We start from the raw sequence: 21507 nt of genomic DNA, 5'->3' as shown, positions 1-21507 counted from the left end.
AGTCCAGGTTAGGAAGGGCCCCCAGACGGTGCAAATTTTCTTTCTCCTGTAAATGACAGTCCCAACACGTGCTCAGTTCACAGAGCCTTTCGTGTATCAGAATGATTTCACCGTGCCCTTGGCCAGACACCAAAACGAACAAAACTTCACGGTTTCATTATGAAGCGATCAGGTGCCAACAACTTACCAGGCGTTTGCATCCTAACAGAGGAGTCTGAGAAAAACACGCAGGCTGAAGGAGTGTTTCTGTTCTGCGTAGGCAGTTGTTCCTTGGATGTGCCTCCTGGGCACTGTGCAAACTAAGGTGGAGGCACACGGGACATTGCCACCCTGGTCTTATTCCATGATTTTCAGTCGATGCTGCTTATCACAAGCACCGAAACCCCAGCTCAGTTTTGCTGCCATTGAGAGGAAGGTGGTGTGACGTGACACTGAAACCAGAGTGGTTTCAATGGCGTCCAAAGGGGGCTACTGCTTCCTTGGCAAATGGGAAATATTCATCCACCCCCGCCCAGGTTCATTATGGCACCATGGCAGCGCGGTTTGAAAAGCCAAACACCTTGTATAAATCAGACATAACCTAACTGGCATGTTTGGTTGGCCCTAATGAATGAATGCTTCTGTACAGGTGGGTTAGAGACGGGGAGGCAGGCGTTACTGCAAGTTTACCAGGTAGGAAATGGTGACCATACAATAGCAACGTGGGCAGAGATGTGGGAGGGCGTTTGGGGACATCACCCAGTTCTCACTATCTGAACGGATGTGAAGGAGCGAGGTGGCGGCAGAAGGGGGCAAGGGGATGCGTCCTCCTCCAGCGTGGGTCAGAGGGCACTCAGTGATGCTCGCTCGCACGTCTGTTTGGTCATATCTGAATCGAATCGGTTCCCTTGCAATCCTGTATTTATTTCATGCATGAGAAACATGATAATGAAGGTGTCTTGAGGATTCATTGGAATGCCCAAGGGTTCCAAACATCCACTGGCTGTTGGAGTCGCGAGTGTGAAATTCAGGAGATACGACAACTATAATGAAATATACACAGGGGATGTTTAATTCCAGATTGAAGCCATGGGTGTAGGTAGAAGTTTTCGAGGAGAACGCAAGTTGAGGGTCAAGGGCAGAAGCCTGGAGAACAAACACTTCAGGCTGAACAGAGAAGGTGACCTCGTGGGAAAACACTGGAAATGGTGAGTTAAGGGAGCAAGTCTGGTGTCACTGTGACAAAGGGAGACGTATTGGGCAGGTAGGACGTCAAGAGATGCAGATCCAAGTGTCCCGGGGATTTTGTAACTGGTGACGTCTCGGGGACCTTAAGAAGTTCAGTGCATGAGCACAGCTGGGGTGACAGTGGGAATGACGGAGGTTCACACGTGGACAGGTATTCAGAACTTGGGCTGTGAAAAAGCAGCTCAAGGTGGAGACAGGTGCAGGGGGGCTAAATGTTGTTAAAGATGTTTACACTTGTCATCTAGCCTCATAAACAGGCCTTTCTATGTGTTAAAATGGTATTTTGAAAGGGGCCAGGAGTGGTAAGATAGTATTTCTGACAAAACAGGTTTCCTTTGTAATTTCAGTGGAAATACATCACATTCTTGGCTCTGACGATTTAATACCAAGACGGCGACATCCCCACATTGATCTGTAGATTCAGTGTCGTCTATCAGAACCCAAGCTGCCTTTTCTTTTCTCACCAACTCCCTCCCTTTTAGCAACCATCAGCTTGTTCCCTGCATCTTTGGGTGTTTTTTGTTTATTCATTTTTCTTTTTTTCAGATTCCACATGTGAAATCATATGGTATTTGTCTCTCTCTGACTTATTACACTTAGCATCATATCCACTAGGTCGACCCATGTTGTAACAAATGGTAAAGTTTCATTCTTTTTTGTGGCAGAATATTCTAGTGTATGTACCACTTCTTTATCCACTTGTCTACCAGTGGGCACTTAGGTTGCTTCCAAATCTTGGCTGTTGTAACCACTGATGCAGTGAACACAGGGGTGCATTTATATTTTCAGACTAGTGTTCTGGATGTCTTCGGATAAATACCCAGAAGCAGAATTGCTGGGTCATAAGGTAGTTTTATCTTTAATTTTTTGAGGTACCTCCATACTGTTTCTCATAGTGGCTGCACCAATTTACAACCCCACCAACAGTGCACAAGGTTCCCTTTCTCCACCTCCTCGCCACCACGTTTGTTGATTTATTGGTGATGCCATTCCGACAGATGAGGTGACATCTCATTGTGGTTTTTAGATGCATTTCCCTGATGATTAGTGATGTTGAGCATCTTTCCAAGTGTGTGTTGCCCCATCTGTGTCCTTTGGAGAAATGTCTATTCAGGTCTGCTGCACATTTTTTAATTGGATTGTTTTTGGTGTTGACTTCTGAGTTCCTTATACACTTTGGATATTAACCCCTTACGGGATGTATCATTGGCAAGTATTCTCCCACTCACTAGGCTGTTTTTCATTTTGATGGTTTACTTTACTGTGTAGGAACGATTTAGTTTGATGTGGTCCCCTTCCTATTTGTGGCCCTTGCCCGAGACCTAGCCAAAAAGAGACGCTAAGAGTGTTGTCCGAGTTCACTGCCTCTGTTGTCTTCTAGGAGTGTTATGGTTTCAGATCTAACATATAAGTCTTTAATCCACTTTGGGTTTATTCTTGTGTGTGGAGTAAGAAGGGGGTTCAGTTTTCCCAGCACCACTTATCGAAAAGGCTGTCTTTACTCCACTGTGTATCTTTTTGTCTCCTTCGCCATAGATCAACTGACCGTGTGAGTGAGGATTTATTTCTGGGCTATTTTGTTCCGTTGACCTGTGTCTGTTTTTATGCCAGTACCATATTTTGAATATTGTAGCTTTGTTATTAGGGAATGTGATACTTTGTTCTTAAAATTTCTTTAGCTATTTGGAGTCTTTTGTGGTTCTGTATAAATGTTAGGATTAGTTCTAATTCTGAAAAGAGTTAGTATTTGAAAAGAATTGGTATTTGAAAAGGGATTGCATTGAATCTGTGTATTATGCTAGGTAGCAAGGACCGTTTAACGATATTAATGTTTCCCATCCCCGAGCAAGGTACAGCCTTCCACTGACCTGTGCTTCTTCCGTTCCTTCAGTGTCTTAGTTTTCAGAGGACAGGTCTTTTACCTCCTTGGTTGAATTTACTCCTAGGTATTTGATGTTTTGATGCAATTGTAAATGGGATTGTTTTAATTTCGCCTTCTGCTCGTTACTGGTGCATAAAAACAATAGATCTCTGTGCCACTACTTACAGAAAGGGGCGGGGCACTCAGGAACAGCCACACACCTTTATCAGTTAGTAAAGCTCTACAGGAAATGTACTACCTTACAAAATCACAACTATGAGTACAGAAAAGCGGTCGGGCCTACATTGTGCAGTGCTGCTGATACTTCCACTGTTTCAAACAAAATGAACACGTGCAGAGCTATTTGCACAGACGCATCAGCTGCTCAGGTCGGCAGCCTGAGCACCCTCTTCTTCAACTCCCCCATCTTCCCTTCCAGCTCAGCACTGCCCTCCTCAGTCGCCCTTTCAATGCCTTCGTGGTATTTCTCCAAAGCACCTTTCAAGTTCAGAAATATTTCCTAAGTGGAAAATGAAACAGGGTAAGAATTACCATGCAGCCACCGACACTACACTGAGTTACAAGAATTCCCACAGCCTCATTCAGATTCAGTGCTTTGAAGCCTAATCTGTCTTGTGTGCACACCCACACACGTGTGCCCGCTCTCATTAAAACTCATCCTGTAAGCTGTACACACATCAAAGCCTGCTCCTTAGAGGAGGAGGGACAGGTAACAGTGGCCTGGGTTCCAAGACTTGAGAACATACTTGTAATTCGCAAGAAGTGGCCGAGAGGACAGGACCCTGAGCTAATGCCTCTTCGTCAACTGAGCAGGAGGTTCTCTGAGCAATGACTTTTCGTAGAAACCTCTATAGATAAGCTAAGAATTCAGAAAAGAATGAAAGCAGACCCGTTTCCAGACTGTACACATTCCCTTCTCCTTCATTTCACTCACCTGGGACTTCAGCTTCTCTCTGTCGGTGGTATCTCTTAGTTGTTGAATTGCAAATTTCACTTTCTGGATTTCTTGATTAATTGTGGTTATACGTTCATAGACAGCACCTCTTTTCTCTTGAACTTTATTGCAATCTCTACAGGAAAATAGAGACGGCCAAGTTATAATTCCTTTTAAGCATCTAAAAGAGCAAACACTTAACTCTAATTTTGAGTCCAAAGTGATCATGTGTATTTGTTTGCCAAACCTAAGACTCTTCTCAGGATATAGAAGCCAGCAGATGAAGACCCCAGGGCAGGGCTCTGCTCGCGTCAAGCGTCCAGTGGGCGCTTTCGGCCAAAGCGACCATTTCAATGGGCGGGAGTATCAGTGCCTGGAGTGCACGCTTGGGCACTGCCGGTGGCCTGTGGCCCAGAGCGACTTTCCTGCAGGGCCATTTGGCCACAAATCTGACCTCCTCTGGTTCCGCCCTTCTGCTCCATCCACAGGAGGGACAGAAAAGAAAACCTTCAGACGGCCCCTCATGCACCTCTGAGAGGCTGAAATGATGCCATCTCAGACATATTTGGGGCATTTACTATTCTAAAACCACATTCTTGGAACTGACGGGGCAAGGACTCCACCAGGACACGCTGCCACTCTGGCTGACGACGCCCAGGACGCCGCCCAGCAGTCCGGTTCTTCGCTGAGCACACGACTTCGCAGGACATGGACCTGCCATGTACCACCAGGCGGCTTGCGCTCGCGACCCCAGCGCCCGTCACCACGTGCACTGAAGTGGCAGCAGGCAGAGCCTCTGCGGGGTCGCACAGGGGGACGGCGGTGCCCTCTGGGGAGGACAGACTGGTACCTGGACGGCCTGCGTTAGACGCGGCTCTAAGAGCCACGAGCGCCTGGCCGTGCACACCTTGGTCGCCCTGGACGGGTTGGAACCTTGGGGGACATGCTTCTGCCGTCCCCGTTTCCCAGCACAGTAGGCGGAAGAGAAGGCCGTACTCAAGCACGGTGCGCTTGTACTGCTCCGCGTCCTCGTGCTTCTTGTTCATTCTGAACTGTGCGGTGGCAAGTCTGTCCTTCTTCACGCTTGTCAGCCTCCGCAGGGAATGTTCCTCCGTCTTCAGCTTCTTCAGCTCTGACTCGCCGCTCTCAATCTGGTCCTCCAAGGTCAGGCTCTGGAATGTACGAGAAGCCCGTGAAGTCGATACAACCAGTAGGACTTACACAGATGAGCGGCTGTTTTCTAGAATGAGCCACAAGAAAATACAATTTTAACCTGAGATCAAGTTGTTAAAGCCTGAACCCAGCAGAACGCAGACTGAACAAAGGCAACCGGAGGCCCTGGGGCAGTGAGAAAGGACGACACCCAGAAAGGGGTTTTCATCACATCATTTTACCAGCAAGGACTGGAATGGAGATGTGTGGAGACATCAGCCAGGTGCCTAAGGGGAGCGGGGTCTGAGCTGAGGTAGCAGGAGCAGAGACAGGGGCGCGATGACAAGCGCTGGGGCTCCACCTTGTGTGGCCGGCTTGCTGGCAGGTAAGGGCGGTAGGTGGGCAATCTCCCCTTGCACCCCTACTGGCCCCGGAAAGGAAACCTATTCTCAGACGCACCAGTAGTGCGTCTGCATCGGGATGATAAAGTGACGAAGTGAGAAGGACTCTCAGGTCTCCAGCCTGAGAAGAACGCTGCTGTCACGCTCCCCCTTCAGCAGGACAGTCACAACCTTTAATCTCTTTGGATCCCAGGGCCAGTATTGGGCAGTCGGTGGGGGCTCATGCTTAGTGATTAGGGGAACATTTCCAACTGTTAGGAGCCCCAGAACAACTTTAAAATGCCACTCCTTTCTTCCAAAATATACAGGGTAATATGCTGTTAATTTATCATTCCTTTCATCTGAAGGTGAAAATAGGTCTTCTCACTACTGTGTTTAAAAAGACGTGTTTATTTCTCAGCATACATTTCACATCTGTTATACTGCAGAACGATCCTGCTTTTCTTTAGGAAAACGGTAAGGAAAGGAACACGCACAGCACTGGGGTAAACAGTTACACACCAGACACAGCATCCCCGACACGCACCTCCTTTAAGATGCTGGCCAGTTTATCCCTGTTGTCTGCGAGGTCCTGTATTTTCTTCTGATACAACTGCACTTCCAGCTGACAGGAAGGCAGGCCGTCCAGCGAGTCTCGGTAGAGTTCATACTTTTCCATCACTTCTTGCTTTGAGAGGAAAAGAAACAAAGAAACCGCTGTGACATTCTCCTTTATGGCATTGCCGTCAGGCCAGTGTTTGCTCTTCACTAATTTCTGGCCCTCACACTGAACGCTTAGGAGCCGAGAACAATTCCGTTTCCAGCTCAGGAACAAAGCCCTGTTACTGACAAGTGTGTAGCACATAGAGTGATGCTTCTTCATTGTCAAAAAAGCTTGACCAGAGGAAACTGCCACAATTTTACTAAATCACTCACTGAAGTACCTTCCAAAGGTTATTCCTGAGGATTTGAAAGGACTTCATTTCTGCCAGTACAAAGCACTCCGATTACCCCGGCAACCGTGTTACCCATTATCATCTCAGTCCTCTGCGTGGTAACGAGCCCTAGAGCTCCTTTTGAAAGACGAATTCCTCCTCTAAAATTAGACAACGAACAGTGTAGCACGACCGCTGGGACAAGCAAGGCTTTCTTCTCCCACTAGACCCCCCACCTTCCAACCAGTTGGGTTATGTCGGCAGCAAAATGCCTGATCGTCTCACTGCTCAGTTTCCTGACGTCTTCCTGGTACGGCTTTGTCAGCGCTCCTTGCACACCGTGGACAGAACCACGACCTCATGCACTCAGATATGTTCCACGGCTGCACTTTTCTCTATAGCTTTCGGGTTTCCAGTCTTAATTGTAAAAATCTTTCCCAGTCCAAGGTTACACAAATGTTTTCCTAAAAGTTCTGAAATTCGTCAATTTTGAAATCAAAATTTTTGATCCAGTTAGAATTTATTTTTGTAAACGGTGCAAGGTGTAGACCCAGCTTCATTTTCTTCTAGACAAACAACCAATTGAACCAGAACTGTTTGCTAATAAACCACTCTTTTCTCACAAGGACTCAGATCCTCGTGGGGCCCTGGTTTATCCTGGAGACCTGCCTAGAACCATATGTTAATTCTTAACCATCAGAAATTACCTGGAAAACAACTTCAGAGATGAACCGGAAATGGTTTTAGTTAATAGCTTAAAAGACCATGTGTCATAAAGGACGCTGACTTGCCCACCCACTTCTACTTCTGTCCCACCCTGCCCAACCCATCTCCATGGTAACCGCAAGCTTTCAGCATAAATCATACTGTGATCCAACACCCCTTTGAACTGGTCCCTGGTGTGCCTGCCCTTGCTCTGAAGGGCAAATTCAGCACCTGCCTATTTTCCCATCACCTCAGGACACTGTCCTTCCACACCACGCTCTGTTCCTACAACATTCCTTCCTCCCCACGACCTCAGAGAATCGACACGTGCTGCTGTCTGCCGTCCACGGCCCTCCAGGTACCAGCCGGAACCGGCCTCTGTGCCGCCTGCGCACATCAGCGTCAGTTTCCACTTCCTTCCCATGGCCACCGAGTCCCACAGTACTAAGCCAGGTACCCTCAGGACAGCATTTCAAAGCACCCTATGCTCTTTTTTGTTTGTTTCTCCTTTTGGTGCAATTTTAAAAAACAGACTTTATTTTTTAGAGCAATTTCACATTCACAGCAAATCTGAACAGAAGGCACAAACACACTTCCTGCCCCCACACGTGCAGACCCTGTACTTTTTCAGAATACGTATTAAAATATGTAATGACATAATTTATTCTAAAATCATTGAACACCTTTCTCCCTTAAAATAAAGGCCTTAAGTCTTAGAGGACAGGGCATTTCTGCTCTCATCCCCCAGGGCTGAGCCTCAGAGCAGGGCTGCATATTTGAACAGGTGTCTTTAGATTCTGCCTCTTTCCCTGAACCCACTTTAGGGAAGAGCTACATGTTAGAGACGAGGGCAAAACACTCTAGGGAAAGAGAAGTGTAGGTAATGTGGAAATCAGGAAATTAACACATGACTAAATAAGACTCGCTAAACAGACACAACAGCACTGAGATAAAAAGGAAACTCACCCTGGAATTCTTAAGCTTCTGGACTGTATCTTTCATTTTCTCTTTGTAATTCTTTAGCTTCTCTGGAGAATCCACAATTTTCGTTTTCAAACTCTCCTGTGATTCTTTCAGAAAAACCACTGACAATTTTATTTCATTCTGTTGAGAAAACATTTTTATACGTTAGATATAAAAATGAAATTGATTTTCCATTACAATAATGGAAAAGAACAAAGAAATCGGGTCCATATTTGTTGTGTTGGGGATAACACTGAATGATGACCACATCTCTCCCCGATTGCTCGTTTGTCTCCAGGCCCAAGGTTGAGCTCCTCGGGCTGACATTCAAGGTCGTCCCTGCGGTAACTCTCCCGCTCCTTTCCAGTGTCACCTTCCACCAGTGTCCTACTACACCCTGCAATCTGGTACCACTAGTCTTGTGTTTGGACAATGACGTGTGACCTCCACACTGTTTCCCATAGCGGCTGCACCAGTCTGCATTCCCACCAGCAGTGTATGAGGGTTTCTTTTCCTCCACAGCCTCTCCAACACTTGTTATTACTGGCCTTGTTGATGATGACGATTCTAACAGGTAGTATCTCACTGGGTTTTGATTTGCATTTCCCTAATACCTTGTTTCCTCAAAAATAAGACCGGTCTTATATTAGGGTTTGCTCCAGAAGACGCTTATGTTCAGGGGATGTCATCCTAAAAAATCATGCTAGGGCTTATTTTACAGTTAGGTCTTATTTTTGGGAAAACATGGTAGATAGTGAAGTTGACCATCTTTTCATACGTATATATCTGTTGGCCGTTTGTGTATCTTCTTGGGAGAAGTGTCTGTTCAAGTCCTCTGCCCACTTTTTAATGGGATTGTTTGTTTTTGTTGTTGAGTTGTACGACTTCTTGATATATTTTGGATACTAGCCCCTTATTAGAGGTATTGTTTGCAAATACCTTCTCCCATTCGGTTGGTTGCCTCTTTATTTTGTTGATGGTTTCTTTTGCTGTGCAGAAGCTTTTTAGTTTGATATAGTCCCATTCATTTTTGTTTATACTTCCCTTGTCTTTAAGGTCAAATTCACAAAATCCTCTTTGAACCCAAGGTCCATAAGTTTAGTACCTATGGTTTCTTCTACGTAATTTATTGTTTCACATCTTATGTTTAGATCTTTGATCCATTTTGAGTTAATTTTGGTATATGGTGACAGAAAGCAGTATATTTCTGTGTTTCAATATTTTTTTTTACAACAATAGTCATCTAGTACATTTAAATTGAAAAATGTTCCCTTTTAAGGGAAAAAAGATATGGGAGAAACATTTGACTACATTTAACAGTTCAAATACCCATCCACACAAACATTGAAACCTTAAATGCTAGTCAAATGAAAAGATGCTTACCAAATGCTTGGTTTTCTCTAAAATATCAGACTTCTTCTGGGCATTTTTGTCTTGCAGCAATATCTAAAGAAAAAAGCAAACGACTGTTTCATAATGATTCAAAACAGATTTCAATGTAGCCACTGAATGCCTTCTCGTAAAACAAGGGAAGAGGAGGAATTGCAGCCCCTCACGACGGCCCAGCCAAGACGAAGATCTAGCAGTTCCTCTGATAAGGAGCTACACCCCGTAAGGGCGTCTGTGTGTGAGTCTGGACCCCTCAGCAGCGCTTTGAAAGAATGCTTTTCTTTCTCCTTCTGCACAATTTCCAACTTGGACGCATGCGCCTACGGGGCACTGCACAAAGTCACACCTTTGAATCAGATCGACAAGACATGCTCGATTCCTGTTCCACAGGATTTCACGTGGTACTTGCTTTGGATCCCAGCAAATGCCAAACCTCAGGTTCACACACAAAAGGAAGGCGGCAAGTTCACTCAAGCAGCGTGTGACACAGACACAGCAAATGCCAGCTTTTTCCCTTAAAAACTTAAAATACCCGGAAGCACCTGGGGTTTGCTGCAGAGCCCGGGGCCCAGTGCAGTGTGGGAACCACAGGATTGGAATTAGGCAAATCCTAACAAATTCTAGTCTAGGAGACTCCGACTACACAAGTCAGTAACAGCGGTTTGACGTGGGTGATGGAAGCCCTTGTGCCTCGTAAGGGGCACAGTGGGTCCAGCAGCACAGCCAGTTTCCTCACTTACTGAACATGGTGCTCCTACCCCCTCCGCATCTACAAAAACACTCTCTTCAGTGGCAAGGGGCCTGATAAAAAATACCGTTTTTTGGCGAAAGTCTTGATTCAGCAGTTGCTGCAGCTCCTGGATTTCGTCTGAAAGCTGCTTGAATTCCGCCTGCTCTTCCGCTGGAACAGAGCTGAACAGAGCAGGGGGTCACAACCACACAGCAAGTGCCCAGCTCTGAAAGGCCGTTCAAGTCAACCCTCCAATAACCTGAACGGAAACCCATCCTTTCACGTTTCTCAGCTGTCACCCGTCCCCGACGGCCACTTCAATCCGACGCCTGGGCTCTGCTCCAGGGAAAACACGGACGGGCCCTGGGGCTTCCCGTCACCCCTGCTAGTAGGGACTCCCGGCGTCCGCCCGCAGCCAGAAGCTGGCACAGCGCTCCCGGTCAGCGTCAGCGCGGGCGCTCACACCTCCCCGTAGCGCGGTGCATCTGCCCCCGACCCCCCCACCCCCCACCCCGCCCCCGGTGTCTGAGTCCCCGTCTCTCCCAGCAGCACTCGCACAAGCTCAGGCTCAGCCACAGGAAGGTTCTCAGCGCGAGGTCCTGAAATGGTAAATGGAGGTCGTTCTCATTTTCAGTCCCTGCCTGCCAGTGAGTTTAACCATTCGAGCACTTTTAATTAGCCCTTTGCGTTTATTCCTGTGACTCTCATCTGTAGCCTCCGCCCATTTTCTGTTACCTTTTTTCCTACCAGTTTGTGGTTCTTTGACTGTTAGGAAAACCACACGCTGGTACTAACGCTGGGCAGCACACGGCGCACCGTCTGATGTGGTGAAGGCTACATTGGCCACGTTAGGCTTTAACACGGACCTGCGTCTAGGCCCAGCCTTCCCCGCTTCCTGCTTTTGCTGTGTCTTAGGCAGTTTACACAGCGGCAGGACAGACAGCTCTCGCTGCAACTACACTCAAAGGCACCAACAGGTTGGAACAGTACCTTGTTCCAAACCAGTACATGGAAGGCAGGAATCGTAACTCCTGAATGATTATTTTCCTATCTGACCTGCGTCAAAGCAAGACCAGCCACTGAAGGAGTAAAAGCTGTAACAGAATTAGCTGGTCTGGGGCTCACACATGACGTCAGTATTTCAGGTGCAACTTAGGAGTGGTTAGTGGCTTTGAGCACATCGAGCTGATGCACTAACCGCAAGCAGGAAGTAAAAGCATGTGTTATGGACTAAGTTAGAAAAAGAAAACTAGGAAGGGAAACGTAAGTCGAGTGCGATCCAGTGAGAACGCTGAGCAGCCTCCGGAGGCCGAGTGGGTGGGAAGCTCCACCCCCCTGGCCCCGCGCTCCTGAGGCGGATTGACTTTACGTGCAAATCTACTTACTCGAGTCTCTCCAGTTTCATCAGTGCCTCCTGGTGTGCGGCATTTAACTGCTGCATTTTGTCCATAGAAGATTTCTATGAAAGCAATTTTAATAACTCCAGATTAGTGCTTTTCAACACAATTAGTGACATGTTTGAAAAATGAGCTACTAGTAGACGGCAAAATGCTTGCTCACTACAACTGTCACCATCAGAAATAAACGTCAGATGGAATCGGGAGTTCTGCCCTTATTCCACACATGGTGTTGCGTTGCTACCAGTCAGGCGCCGTGCGAGGTGCCGGAATGACACCAGGACACTTCAGGTGCTGGACAGAGCGGCTCAGTCTCTTTGGAGAGTCAGATGCATGAATATCCAGCGACCGCACAGCTTGTTACTTACTGTGCTGAAATCATAGCGCCCAAGCCCACGTGCATCACGGCTGGGAGGAGGTCACAGGGCTTGGTAGAAATGACAGATGTCTGAGCTGCGTTTTACAAATGAGGAACTAGTCAGGTTGCGTGCGTGTGCGTGAGTGGGCACATACGTGTGTCGGCTTTGGAGTGTGAGATGTGTAGGAAGTAGGAGGCAAAAGCTCAGCATGATCTGTGCCAGTGTTGATCTCTACAGTCCATGTGGTGGGGGCTGAAGTCCTCTGGGGTTTCTCTAAGAGTATGTACCCCAAAGCCGAGCACAGATGGGAACAAATCCCAGGTGACCCAGAATCTTTCCAGATTCTCTAACCTGCTGATGAAATGAGTTTATCAGTTAAAATGGTTTCCTTGGACTGACTCTCATAATGCAATGCTAGGCAAGCGTGATAAACGAGACAAAATATCCAGGTAGGCCATTACTGAGAAAGCAAAATAAATCTCATGCGTCCATTATTTAAAGAACACTACACTATTAAATGTCAAAGAAAAAAATGTGGATTTATCACTCTGCTCTTCCATTTCTTAATATAGGAAAAGAAGCCTCAGCTACAAGATTAAAACAGGAAACCCAGTCTCTCCCTAATGTTACCAAATAGCAGAGAAAATCTCATTCTGAGATTGCTTTCCAATAACTAAAATCTGCAACTTCATGTAAATATAAAAATTTGACTCTACAACAATTAGTTATCTGTGACAACCATTTCAAAAGCGATTAGTAGCTCATCAGTGACGTTACTGGTCTGGTACTCAGATGTGACCCGCACACATGAACCTTACATATTGCCACACAAACTCCATGTATGTCTCGCGGCACGCCTCCCTGAAGTGGATGAAGTTGATGATTCCACTCAAAAACCGACTGGTCCGCTTGGCTTCTAAAATAGAAAGCAAGACTCCTTAAGTAAATCTTTGAAACAATGTAATAATGAAAACGCATCCTCTCGCCCCGTACACTCAACTGATAGGCTATAGACTAAAGCTGTGTGGATGCTGTAATAAACCAAAGTGCAGGAAATTTGTTATAACTTAAAGATCAAGATTATCTTTGCATTAAAAAAAAAGAAATCCTTGACTTTTCTCTCATATCATATATAAAAATTTAAGCATTAAACAATAAAAGTTAAAACTATAATGTGGTTAAAGTAAAATATAGGAGTAACTCTTAGCAACTTTGAGGCCAAGATTTCTTCATAGGACACAAAAAAGTGCTTTTATGAATTATAAAATTTAAAAATGGATCAGTTATAATCTTCAATACTGAAACACATATTGCTCTTCAAAAGACACTGTTGTGAGACTGAAAAGGCAAGTAACAGACTGAGTGAAAAGACCCACATGACATGATAAACATTGGTTTCTAAAATATCTGAAGAAGTCTCACAACTCACTAATAAGACACATACTTGGAGTAAAAAATAGGCAAATGATTCAGACCCATCACAGGAGAAGATGTGTGGACAGCAGAAAAGCATGTGAGAACACGCTCACGGTTATTAAGTCCTCAGGGAAACGCAAATGAAGCCATGAGCACAGTATAGCTGGGGATGTGCCTAAAATTCACCCTACAGCTCCGACTCCAGGGCAGGTGTGGGCAACGGACAAGCCGCACGCTGCTGGTGGCAGTGCAGCCCCTAGGCAAGCCCTTGGCCGTTTCCTACAGACGTCAGCGTGCTCACCACACGCCCCGGCACTCCTCCTCGTGGCAATCACTCAGAGGAATGAAAGCCTAAGTCCACAGACATCCGTATGCTCATGCTCACAGCGGTTTGTGCACAATGGCCAAATCCTGGAAACAATTCCAAATGTCTACTACTGGTCAGCGACAAGCAAACTGGTCTGTATGTACAACAGAATGCCGCTCTGGAATTCTAAGTACTCAAAAACTGAGTGCTCAGCAGCATTTATTAACACAGAACGTGGGTGAGTTGCAAAAGCATTGTGCTGAGTTAAATAAGCCAGACACAAGACTCCAGGCTGTAGGATTCTATTTAATGAAATTCTGTAAGAGTCAGAATACTGTAGTCATAGAAAGCAGATTGGTGGTTTCAGGAATGAGGGGTGGCCCAAGGAAGTCGAGTGCAAGGGCCCTGGGGAACTCGGGGGGCCATGGAAATGGTCTACACGCGATCGTGGCTGTGGTATATAACTGCATACGTTGGTAAGGTTCCCTGAAGACGGTGCTAGAACCCCACTTACTTGGGTACAGAATGTCAGCAGTCTCAAAGTCGTTCACCCGGCAGATGGGCAGGAACGAGTTCCTGCAGATGAAGGAGACAGGACAGAAAACAAGTACTGAAATCACATGCCAAGACACGGCGTGTGAGTGTCTTTCTTTCAAAGACGTGGATGTATCTCTCAGTGTCAGAGGACCAGGGTGGAAGTCTACATGACCCCACAGCACTGACGTCAGCTTTCTCCGGACATCACACACGTGCTCGGGCGATACCAAGGTACAGTTACAGATTCTAGTAAACAACGCACACTCCTAGAGGTACTGGACTCCTAGAGAATGCAGAGCCCCCCCAGGTTTAGATTCACAGCATCGAACTTCTAGGAAAATGCCCCAGGAGGAGGCAGCTATGTTCACTGAAAGTCTGCAGTTTCAAATACACACCGGATGGAATGGGGAGGAAGATGGCAGAAATCCCTTCCCAAAGGGATCACATCACTAAGAGATCTTAACGTAGTGCAGATATGAATTAGACTAAGAAAATAAACGACTCTACTCACAGATGGATAAACAAATTGCTGACTGGTAAGAAGCCTTCCATTAAATGTGGGTACATGACGTCTGAGTTCACTGGCATCTAAACAGAGTAAGTGACAAAATCGAAATTACACATTAACCAGTCAAAATTAGAAAAATCTTCAATTTCAAGAAACCTCAATCACAGAATACGATCAAATGATACTAACTCATTGTCATTACAATAAAAATACTTAACAAACAATCCAGAACCTAGCCTGAAATTAGAGCTGTCGTGACTATGAATGATGCTAGGCTCACAGTGGGTGCTCAGCAGATTCCTTAAATGAAGGAAGCCGGGAAGGGACAGTGGTTACCAGGTACGAGCTACACTCGGCCTCTCACGGCTGCTCTTAAGCCTGGAACAACCCAGCGCAGTGCTCTCCTTGTTTTATAGACAAAGAAACGGAGCCTTAGCGAGCTTTCGTGGGAACAGTGGCACAGCTGTGACTGTACACGGCCTGCTGTGACATTGCTGAGACCTACAGCCGCTCAGCCAGTGCGTCCACACCACGCTCCTGACGAGCGCAGCAACAAGATGAGAAAGGTCTTCCTACCGGAAGCACCTAAGCTGCTCTCAGCCTCGTGCCCTGGGCAGCCGTGTGCAGTCAGTGCACATCTTGCCCTCCGACTGGGAGGCCCCGGGAACAGCCTCTGTGCAGACTGCGTTCTGTCTGAACACAAGCCTGGACGTCTGTGAGTAACTGCATCACATCAATACTTGTGTCATTCAGATCTTCCGGTAGCGTTTGTTTAACTAAAGCTCTCAATACAAGCCATTATCATGCCTGAGATTCCTTAGTTTTGTATAAGCCTTCGACTTTGGTAAAAATAAAGGACTTCCTATGGCAGAAAGCTTACAGAGGGGGCGGGAGGACGCAGCACGCACCATGTAGAAATGCTCTAGGCGGGTCCCGTACACCATCTGCAAGGCCCTCAAGTAGATCACGTGCAGGACTTCAGGCTGCAAGAGAAGAAGGTGGGGGACACGTGGTGCGACTCCAGAGCGGTCACTGTCCAATCTTATAGCTGACACGCAAAGGAGTGACAAAATCATGCTATTTCCCTTGAAATGTTTCCTAATTTCTCTGCACTTTACGCACCTTATATGCTCACCAGTTTGCTCACAGCTCATTAGTGGTCATTACGATGGCTGTTGAAGCTGACACGGGTGAGAGCGAGAAACCCACTTCCAGTCCAGGCGCCCGCCCACTCCAGGCCGGGACAGGGAGTCTTTGCAAACAGGTTGTCGTGTGTGACAAAATCATGGTGTGTTTTTTTAAAAACAGGACTGTGGAAACCGTGTTTGATGCCTTAAGAGCTTAAGGTCTCCTTAGGGGTTCAAGTTAAGGGGACACTGTGAGCGGAGATAAATTTAACAGGTAGTGTGGGGCCTTTAAACATTTTGTCTTTAGATCAACATTTCCTAAATGCCGACCTGTAGAAGTGGTTCTGATCCATGTACAAGGTCATTCATTCAAGATTATTTCTTCCATTTTAAAGAAGGGGCATCAAAACCGAGAAGTCGAGCTCTGTGTCACTGAACCAGACTTCATCATGTTGTCACTTCCACACCAACCCAGGAAACTGGAAGGAGACCTTGGCATTTTGTGTGACTCATAAGTAGTTCATCTTCACATGTACCAACTCCAGATACAAAGAAGAATGTCTGTCAAAACAAGCCAATTCCCGCTGCGGGCAAAGTGCGAGAAAACCACCCTGCGAGCTTCCAGGGGACGGTTTCTGGGAGCTTGCTCTCCACAGGTGTGAACCACGTGGAGTCATTCCATCAGCCCTGCCCGTGAGTGGTACCCTTGGACCGCCACTGCGATACTAACCGGTAACTTAATACATTTGGCTATCACTATGGCTTAGAAGCTTGTTTTTGAAGAAAATGGCCACATTAAAGAACTGGACTCCTAATGGGAAGCCAGACGTCTCTCCACCTTTTAGTCTGAAATTCTACCAGAAGAGATTGTCTCGGGCTAAAACGAGCAGCTGCAGCGACAGTTGGGTGTCTGCCCTTCTCCACTCACCGGAGACCTAGCAGTTTCATTTGTTTTCAAACATAACCATCTACACACAAACACAACACATCTTACCTTTGGATTAGGATAAAGATCATTCTTGGAGAGGTTTTTACCATCGGCCCCTGTTAAGATTTTGTTTCGAATATGAGTCACAATCTCCGCGACGTTATATCTGGGGAAAGACAGAGTTTCCATCTTGGGAGTCTCCGGCTAGTCTGAGGGAAGAAAGACAAAGGTCAGGACCCACCGCCGGCATCAGCGCCTAGAAGCTGCTCAACACGGGGAGAGAATTCATAAGCCAAGGCCAAGGCAGGTCAGGAGTGTCAGCTCCCACCAAACATCCCAGTAAGTAGCACCAAGTTACATAACTAATGTACAGCGCCTGAAATAATGTCTATGCTGAGTTAACGCAGTCATTTGCTAAGTGTCCAAATGCTGTTCTCTCATGTGGGAAACGGGATTTCGGTTGAACAGATGAGAACCATGTTTTGCTGCTTTAAATTTGGGGGGCACAGATTTAACAACATCCATCCTGAGAGTTAATCCTCAAAGCAAGATACATGGGCAACACTGTCAGCAGAATCAACATAGAAACAATAGCAACGTGGGGTAGATGACAAAATCCCCTGCTATTATACAACATTGTACTCAATGGACACATAGTGAGATGGCTCGTAAGGCTTACGGTGCAAGTAGGAGGAGAAATGAAGCCTCGAGTAAAAACGAAATACTGTGCTTCTTCCGGCCACCCCCAGAATTCCAATCACCAGAGAGAAAAACAAGACAACAAAAACCGCTTCCCCTAATGTCCTGATACGGAGCAGGCCCAGCTGTGTCCCCCTGGAGGTTAGTCCTCATAGTTTTGCCCCCCAGGGACCTGGCAGTGGTTGGAGACGTTTTCAGTTGTCAGGACAGGAGTAGGGGTGCTACAGGATCCAATGGGTGGACACCCAGCATTCTGGGTAACACCCTACAATGCAAAGCACAGGAGCCCCCACAGCAAAGAATGATTCAGTCCAAATTGTCAGGACCATGGAGATTAACACATCCTGCCTGGAGCCCGGCATGAATTCCATCACCCCACCCGCCAGTGTACTCGGCTTTTATGCCCACAGAACTCGGGCGCTCCCAGCAAGCGAAGACCTTTCCATGTCCCCCCTCTCTCAGGCTGTCCTAGCAGAATGGCACCAGAAATAGAAGCACCAGCAGAAGCCACTGCCGCGGCCACTCAGGTGACAAACAATACCCGTCCTGGCACCTATGAGCCCCTCTCTAGGAAAGCAGCGTGATCCCAGAGACCAGTGTGGACACGTGCAGCTCTGCCAACAAACTGAAATCACCCATAATGCTGGAAAGCTATTTCTTTCGGTTCCTAATGTTCCTTAGGATATTGGGATTCAAAAGAACCTCTGACACACGTAGGAAGCCATCCTACAAGGTGACTGACAGGTGACTTCCCAGTTCTGCGGGAACGCCTGCAAACATCACAGAACTCGCTAACTCCCAGACGACTCTGCTCCGCCTTCGTGTGGCTCAGACCGTTCGGAAACTCCTCGCACTGTGCAGAGACCTGCTGGTTGTCACTTTGACCTGCTGGTCCCCTTCTGGCCACCACACCTACATAGGACACATTCATCCCTGTTTGCTGGTCTCCACTTTAAACTGCAGAAAGCTGGCACCTCTCTGCTCGGCCCCTCCTGTGTAAGTGGGATTCAAACTGGCACTCCTTGTGTGACATCGTTTTAGAAATGCTACCATTCTATCCACTTTCCTGTAAACAAACTGTTTTGTCAATGTCTTCTTAAAATGTAATGCTCTAACTGAACATGATCGTCCAGATGTGGGATTAACGCGGCAGGCGGTGACCAGCACAGAGCTGGTCTGCAGTGACAGACGGGTCATCAGCTGAAACCACCCCGCCCGACTTCTCCGGACCCGCTCACATCAAGCCACACCTTCTCCATGTTCTCCGTCTCTAACTACTTGAACCTGACGCGAGGATTTGCATTTCCTACTGTCGATTTTCACAAATTCAAGTTCGTTCTATAACCAGCATCTTTTTGAATCCAAATTCGGACACATCACATATTAGATGGCCTTTCGGTATAAATATGCTTTCTATATTTTCGTCTGAAAATCGCTGAGAAGAAGACTTGGCCAAAGAAAAACTGCAGAAAAAGTCCCTGTTCTGAAACAAGGTCTGTCTGGATGGAAGACGGTCCCGGAGAGAGAGCAAGTGCAAGGGCTTGGTCGTCACACACCCTCTGCTCCGTCGTGTCCTGCACACTCTGCCAGCAGGTGAATCCTTGTAAAACAGCGAAGCGCCACGTAACGTCTTCACAAAACTACTTCACACACACACACACACACACACACACACACACACACTCACACACTCACAGCATCACCACTTCTGCTCGGTTTCCACAACCTCCCACAACGTAACAGCCTGAAGAACGTTCTGGTCCAAGTGTCTCCTCCGAGACGCTTCTCAACGTCCCCAACGCTTCCGTTTGAATCACCTCCCACACGCAACTTCTATCGTTGCTGGAACTTCAGTCCCGATTCACTCGTGTGGGTGGGGGCCCCGTCCTTCTGCAGGAACAGCCCCGCCCGTTGCGCCGCATCGCTGTCGCAAGTGTTGCGTTTTCCCGCAAATGACAGGCACGACCGTCCACCAGCAGCAAAGCTGGGACCGGCTTAGGCCACACGCGTGGACCCGGGGGCCTGGCGCCCACCCAGCGGCTGGGCCTGCAGTTTGGGCTGCGACGGGGCCACGTCCGCACCGGGGCGGACCTGGGGTCCCTGCGGCGCGGCCGCCCCGGGAGTCGGCGTGGGCCTCGGCCAAGCGGGTCTGGGCAGCGGCGTGTGGGGGGCCGAGCACCTGCCGCCGCGCTTCCCGGGAGGCGACGCGCACACACGGACACGGACACACACACACACACGCCCGCGCGCCCACAGCGCCCACAGCGCCCCGCGCTCCGCACACCCCGCGCGGCCGGCTCGGGGCCGCGATCCCCCCACGTCCCGCCGGGTCCGCCCGCGCTCACCGCCCGCGCCAGGCGACGCCGAGACCCCCGAGCAGCCGCAGGCAAAGCCGGACACGATCGGCGCCGACCGTTGTCACAATTTAAACCCGCCGCCTCCCCCGGAAGCCCCGCCCCTTCCGCCCACTTCCGGTAACGGCCGCGCGGCGGACCCGTTGGACTCAAAAGGCTCGGGTTGCGCGGGAGGCGCCTGCTCCAAGGGGAACCTTTCTCGCGGCATCGGCGTCCAGTCGGACCCGGACTCCGCAGGAAGCGGGGCGCGGGGCTCCGGGACCACATCCGGGTTGGGGGTCAGCGGGGCCGCCCCCGGCTCTTGGACGCGCCTTGGGCTGGGAGCGGTTAGTGATTTCCCGGAGGAGGGAAGCGGGTCCGGGAGCAGTGACATCTCCTTCTGACTGTGCGTCCTTTCGTTCTCATGCTTCCTCCCCCGTCTGCGTGCGTTTCCTATGAAAAACTAAAAGGTGACAAAAAAGTGTTGGATTCAGTTTGTGTGACCCGAGCCCCGCGGGTACAGAGCCAGGTGCGAGCGCGGCCGTGTGTGTCGCGTCGCGTCGCCGCCCGGGTCCCAGGCTCCGCGGTGGGGTCCGCGCCTGCAAACCCGCAGTGAGACGTGTTATGCGCGGGGCGGCGGCTGCGGGGAAACGGCGGAGCCACGCGGTCGGGCGGCGCCGAACCTGCGCGACGCTGAGGCCCGAGTCGCAGCCCGAGTCGCAGCCTCGCTCCCGCCGGCGCTTCCGATCGGACGACACGCGCTGGCGGCGGACGTTTGTCGTGGGGCCGCGTCTCCGGTGCCGCCTGATGCGCGAGGCCCTTCGTTCCGAGCGCGTGTCACCTGCGCTCCGTTGGGGACGGAGGGGGACGGAGGGATGAGCACGTGTAACACTTTTAGGCGCTTAAGTTAGTGTTTCCGTGTATAAGACAGTTACACGGTATGAAATGTATACACGTAATGTTTTGTATTTTATTTAAGAAAAAGCTTGGGGCTCTAGACGCTGAAAACGCCCCGATCCCGGTGACACTGTCGCGCGCAGCGCGTCCGCTGGGCGGCGCCGTCGCACTGACCTGAGCCTCGGAGGTTTCATTTCATTTCCTTGTTCGCAAGTCCACAGAGTGACACCCGGGGAACACAATGTCCTAGGCGGAAAAATTGGGGTTTAAGTTTATTGGCTATAAAATGCCTGTTTCGAGTTTGGGCTTCAGGAGAAAAGCAGCGTTGGATTCAAGGGCGGCTTCGCGCCGCCTCTTACATCCGGGCCCGTCCACCTGCTTAGGGGACGTGGGAGCTGAGCTGCGCTTTGCAAGACTTTAAGCACGATCTTTGTTAAGGACCTAAACGGAATTTTTTGTTTGAAACCATAAAACGCACGTCCTTTGCTGGTTTGTAATGAGCTGGAAACTAGATCCAACAAAGCAAACATGTGGTGGGTTAGACGCTGACCCTCCAGTATCCTCTCCGCAGCTTTCGCATCAAGTTACATTAACGTGATTAGTAGAGCGAACCTCAGGAGTTACTCGCCCAAACAAATTGGAGATTGATTAAAATATTTGTTTAACGTGACATTTTTTTAAACAAAATTTTTATGCTCTGGG

The 21507-nt window shown here is 48.5% G+C and overlaps 1 protein-coding gene across 1 annotated transcript; it reads right to left on the bottom strand.

The window, feature by feature from the left end:
* Nucleotides 1-2059: 2059 nt before the first annotated feature.
* Nucleotides 2060-20079, bottom strand: NUF2 (NUF2 component of NDC80 kinetochore complex). Its single transcript, XM_019747323.2, has 14 exons — nt 19921-20079; nt 16943-17085; nt 15730-15804; nt 14825-14901; nt 14291-14352; nt 12872-12969; nt 11683-11756; nt 10383-10479; nt 9562-9624; nt 8182-8319; nt 6123-6263; nt 5040-5215; nt 4044-4179; nt 2060-3608 (listed from the first exon to the last, which is right to left on the bottom strand). The coding sequence occupies exons 2-14, from the start codon at nt 17063-17065 to the stop codon at nt 3474-3476; spliced, it is 1395 nt and encodes a 464-aa protein (XP_019602882.1). The 5' UTR covers nt 17066-17085; nt 19921-20079; the 3' UTR covers nt 2060-3473.
* Nucleotides 20080-21507: the final 1428 nt, after the last annotated feature.

This window comes from Rhinolophus sinicus, linkage group LG17 (assembly GCF_036562045.2).
Source record: "Rhinolophus sinicus isolate RSC01 linkage group LG17, ASM3656204v1, whole genome shotgun sequence".
Classification (NCBI taxonomy): Eukaryota; Metazoa; Chordata; class Mammalia; order Chiroptera; family Rhinolophidae; genus Rhinolophus; species Rhinolophus sinicus.
The sequence above is the reverse complement of the archived record's forward strand: the minus strand, read 5'-3'. Positions and strand labels throughout refer to the sequence as shown.

Coding starts and splice junctions, on each gene's coding strand:
- NUF2 (XM_019747323.2), bottom strand. CDS start 17,065: ATGGAAACTCTGTCTTTCCCCAGATATAACGTCGCGGAGATTGTGACT. Junction 14,902..15,729: donor GCCTAGAGCATTTCTACATG/GTGCGTGCTGCG, acceptor TACTCTGTTTAG/ATGCCAGTGAACTCAGACGT. Junction 8,320..9,561: donor TAGAGAAAACCAAGCATTTG/GTAAGCATCTTT, acceptor TTTTCTCAACAG/AATGAAATAAAATTGTCAGT.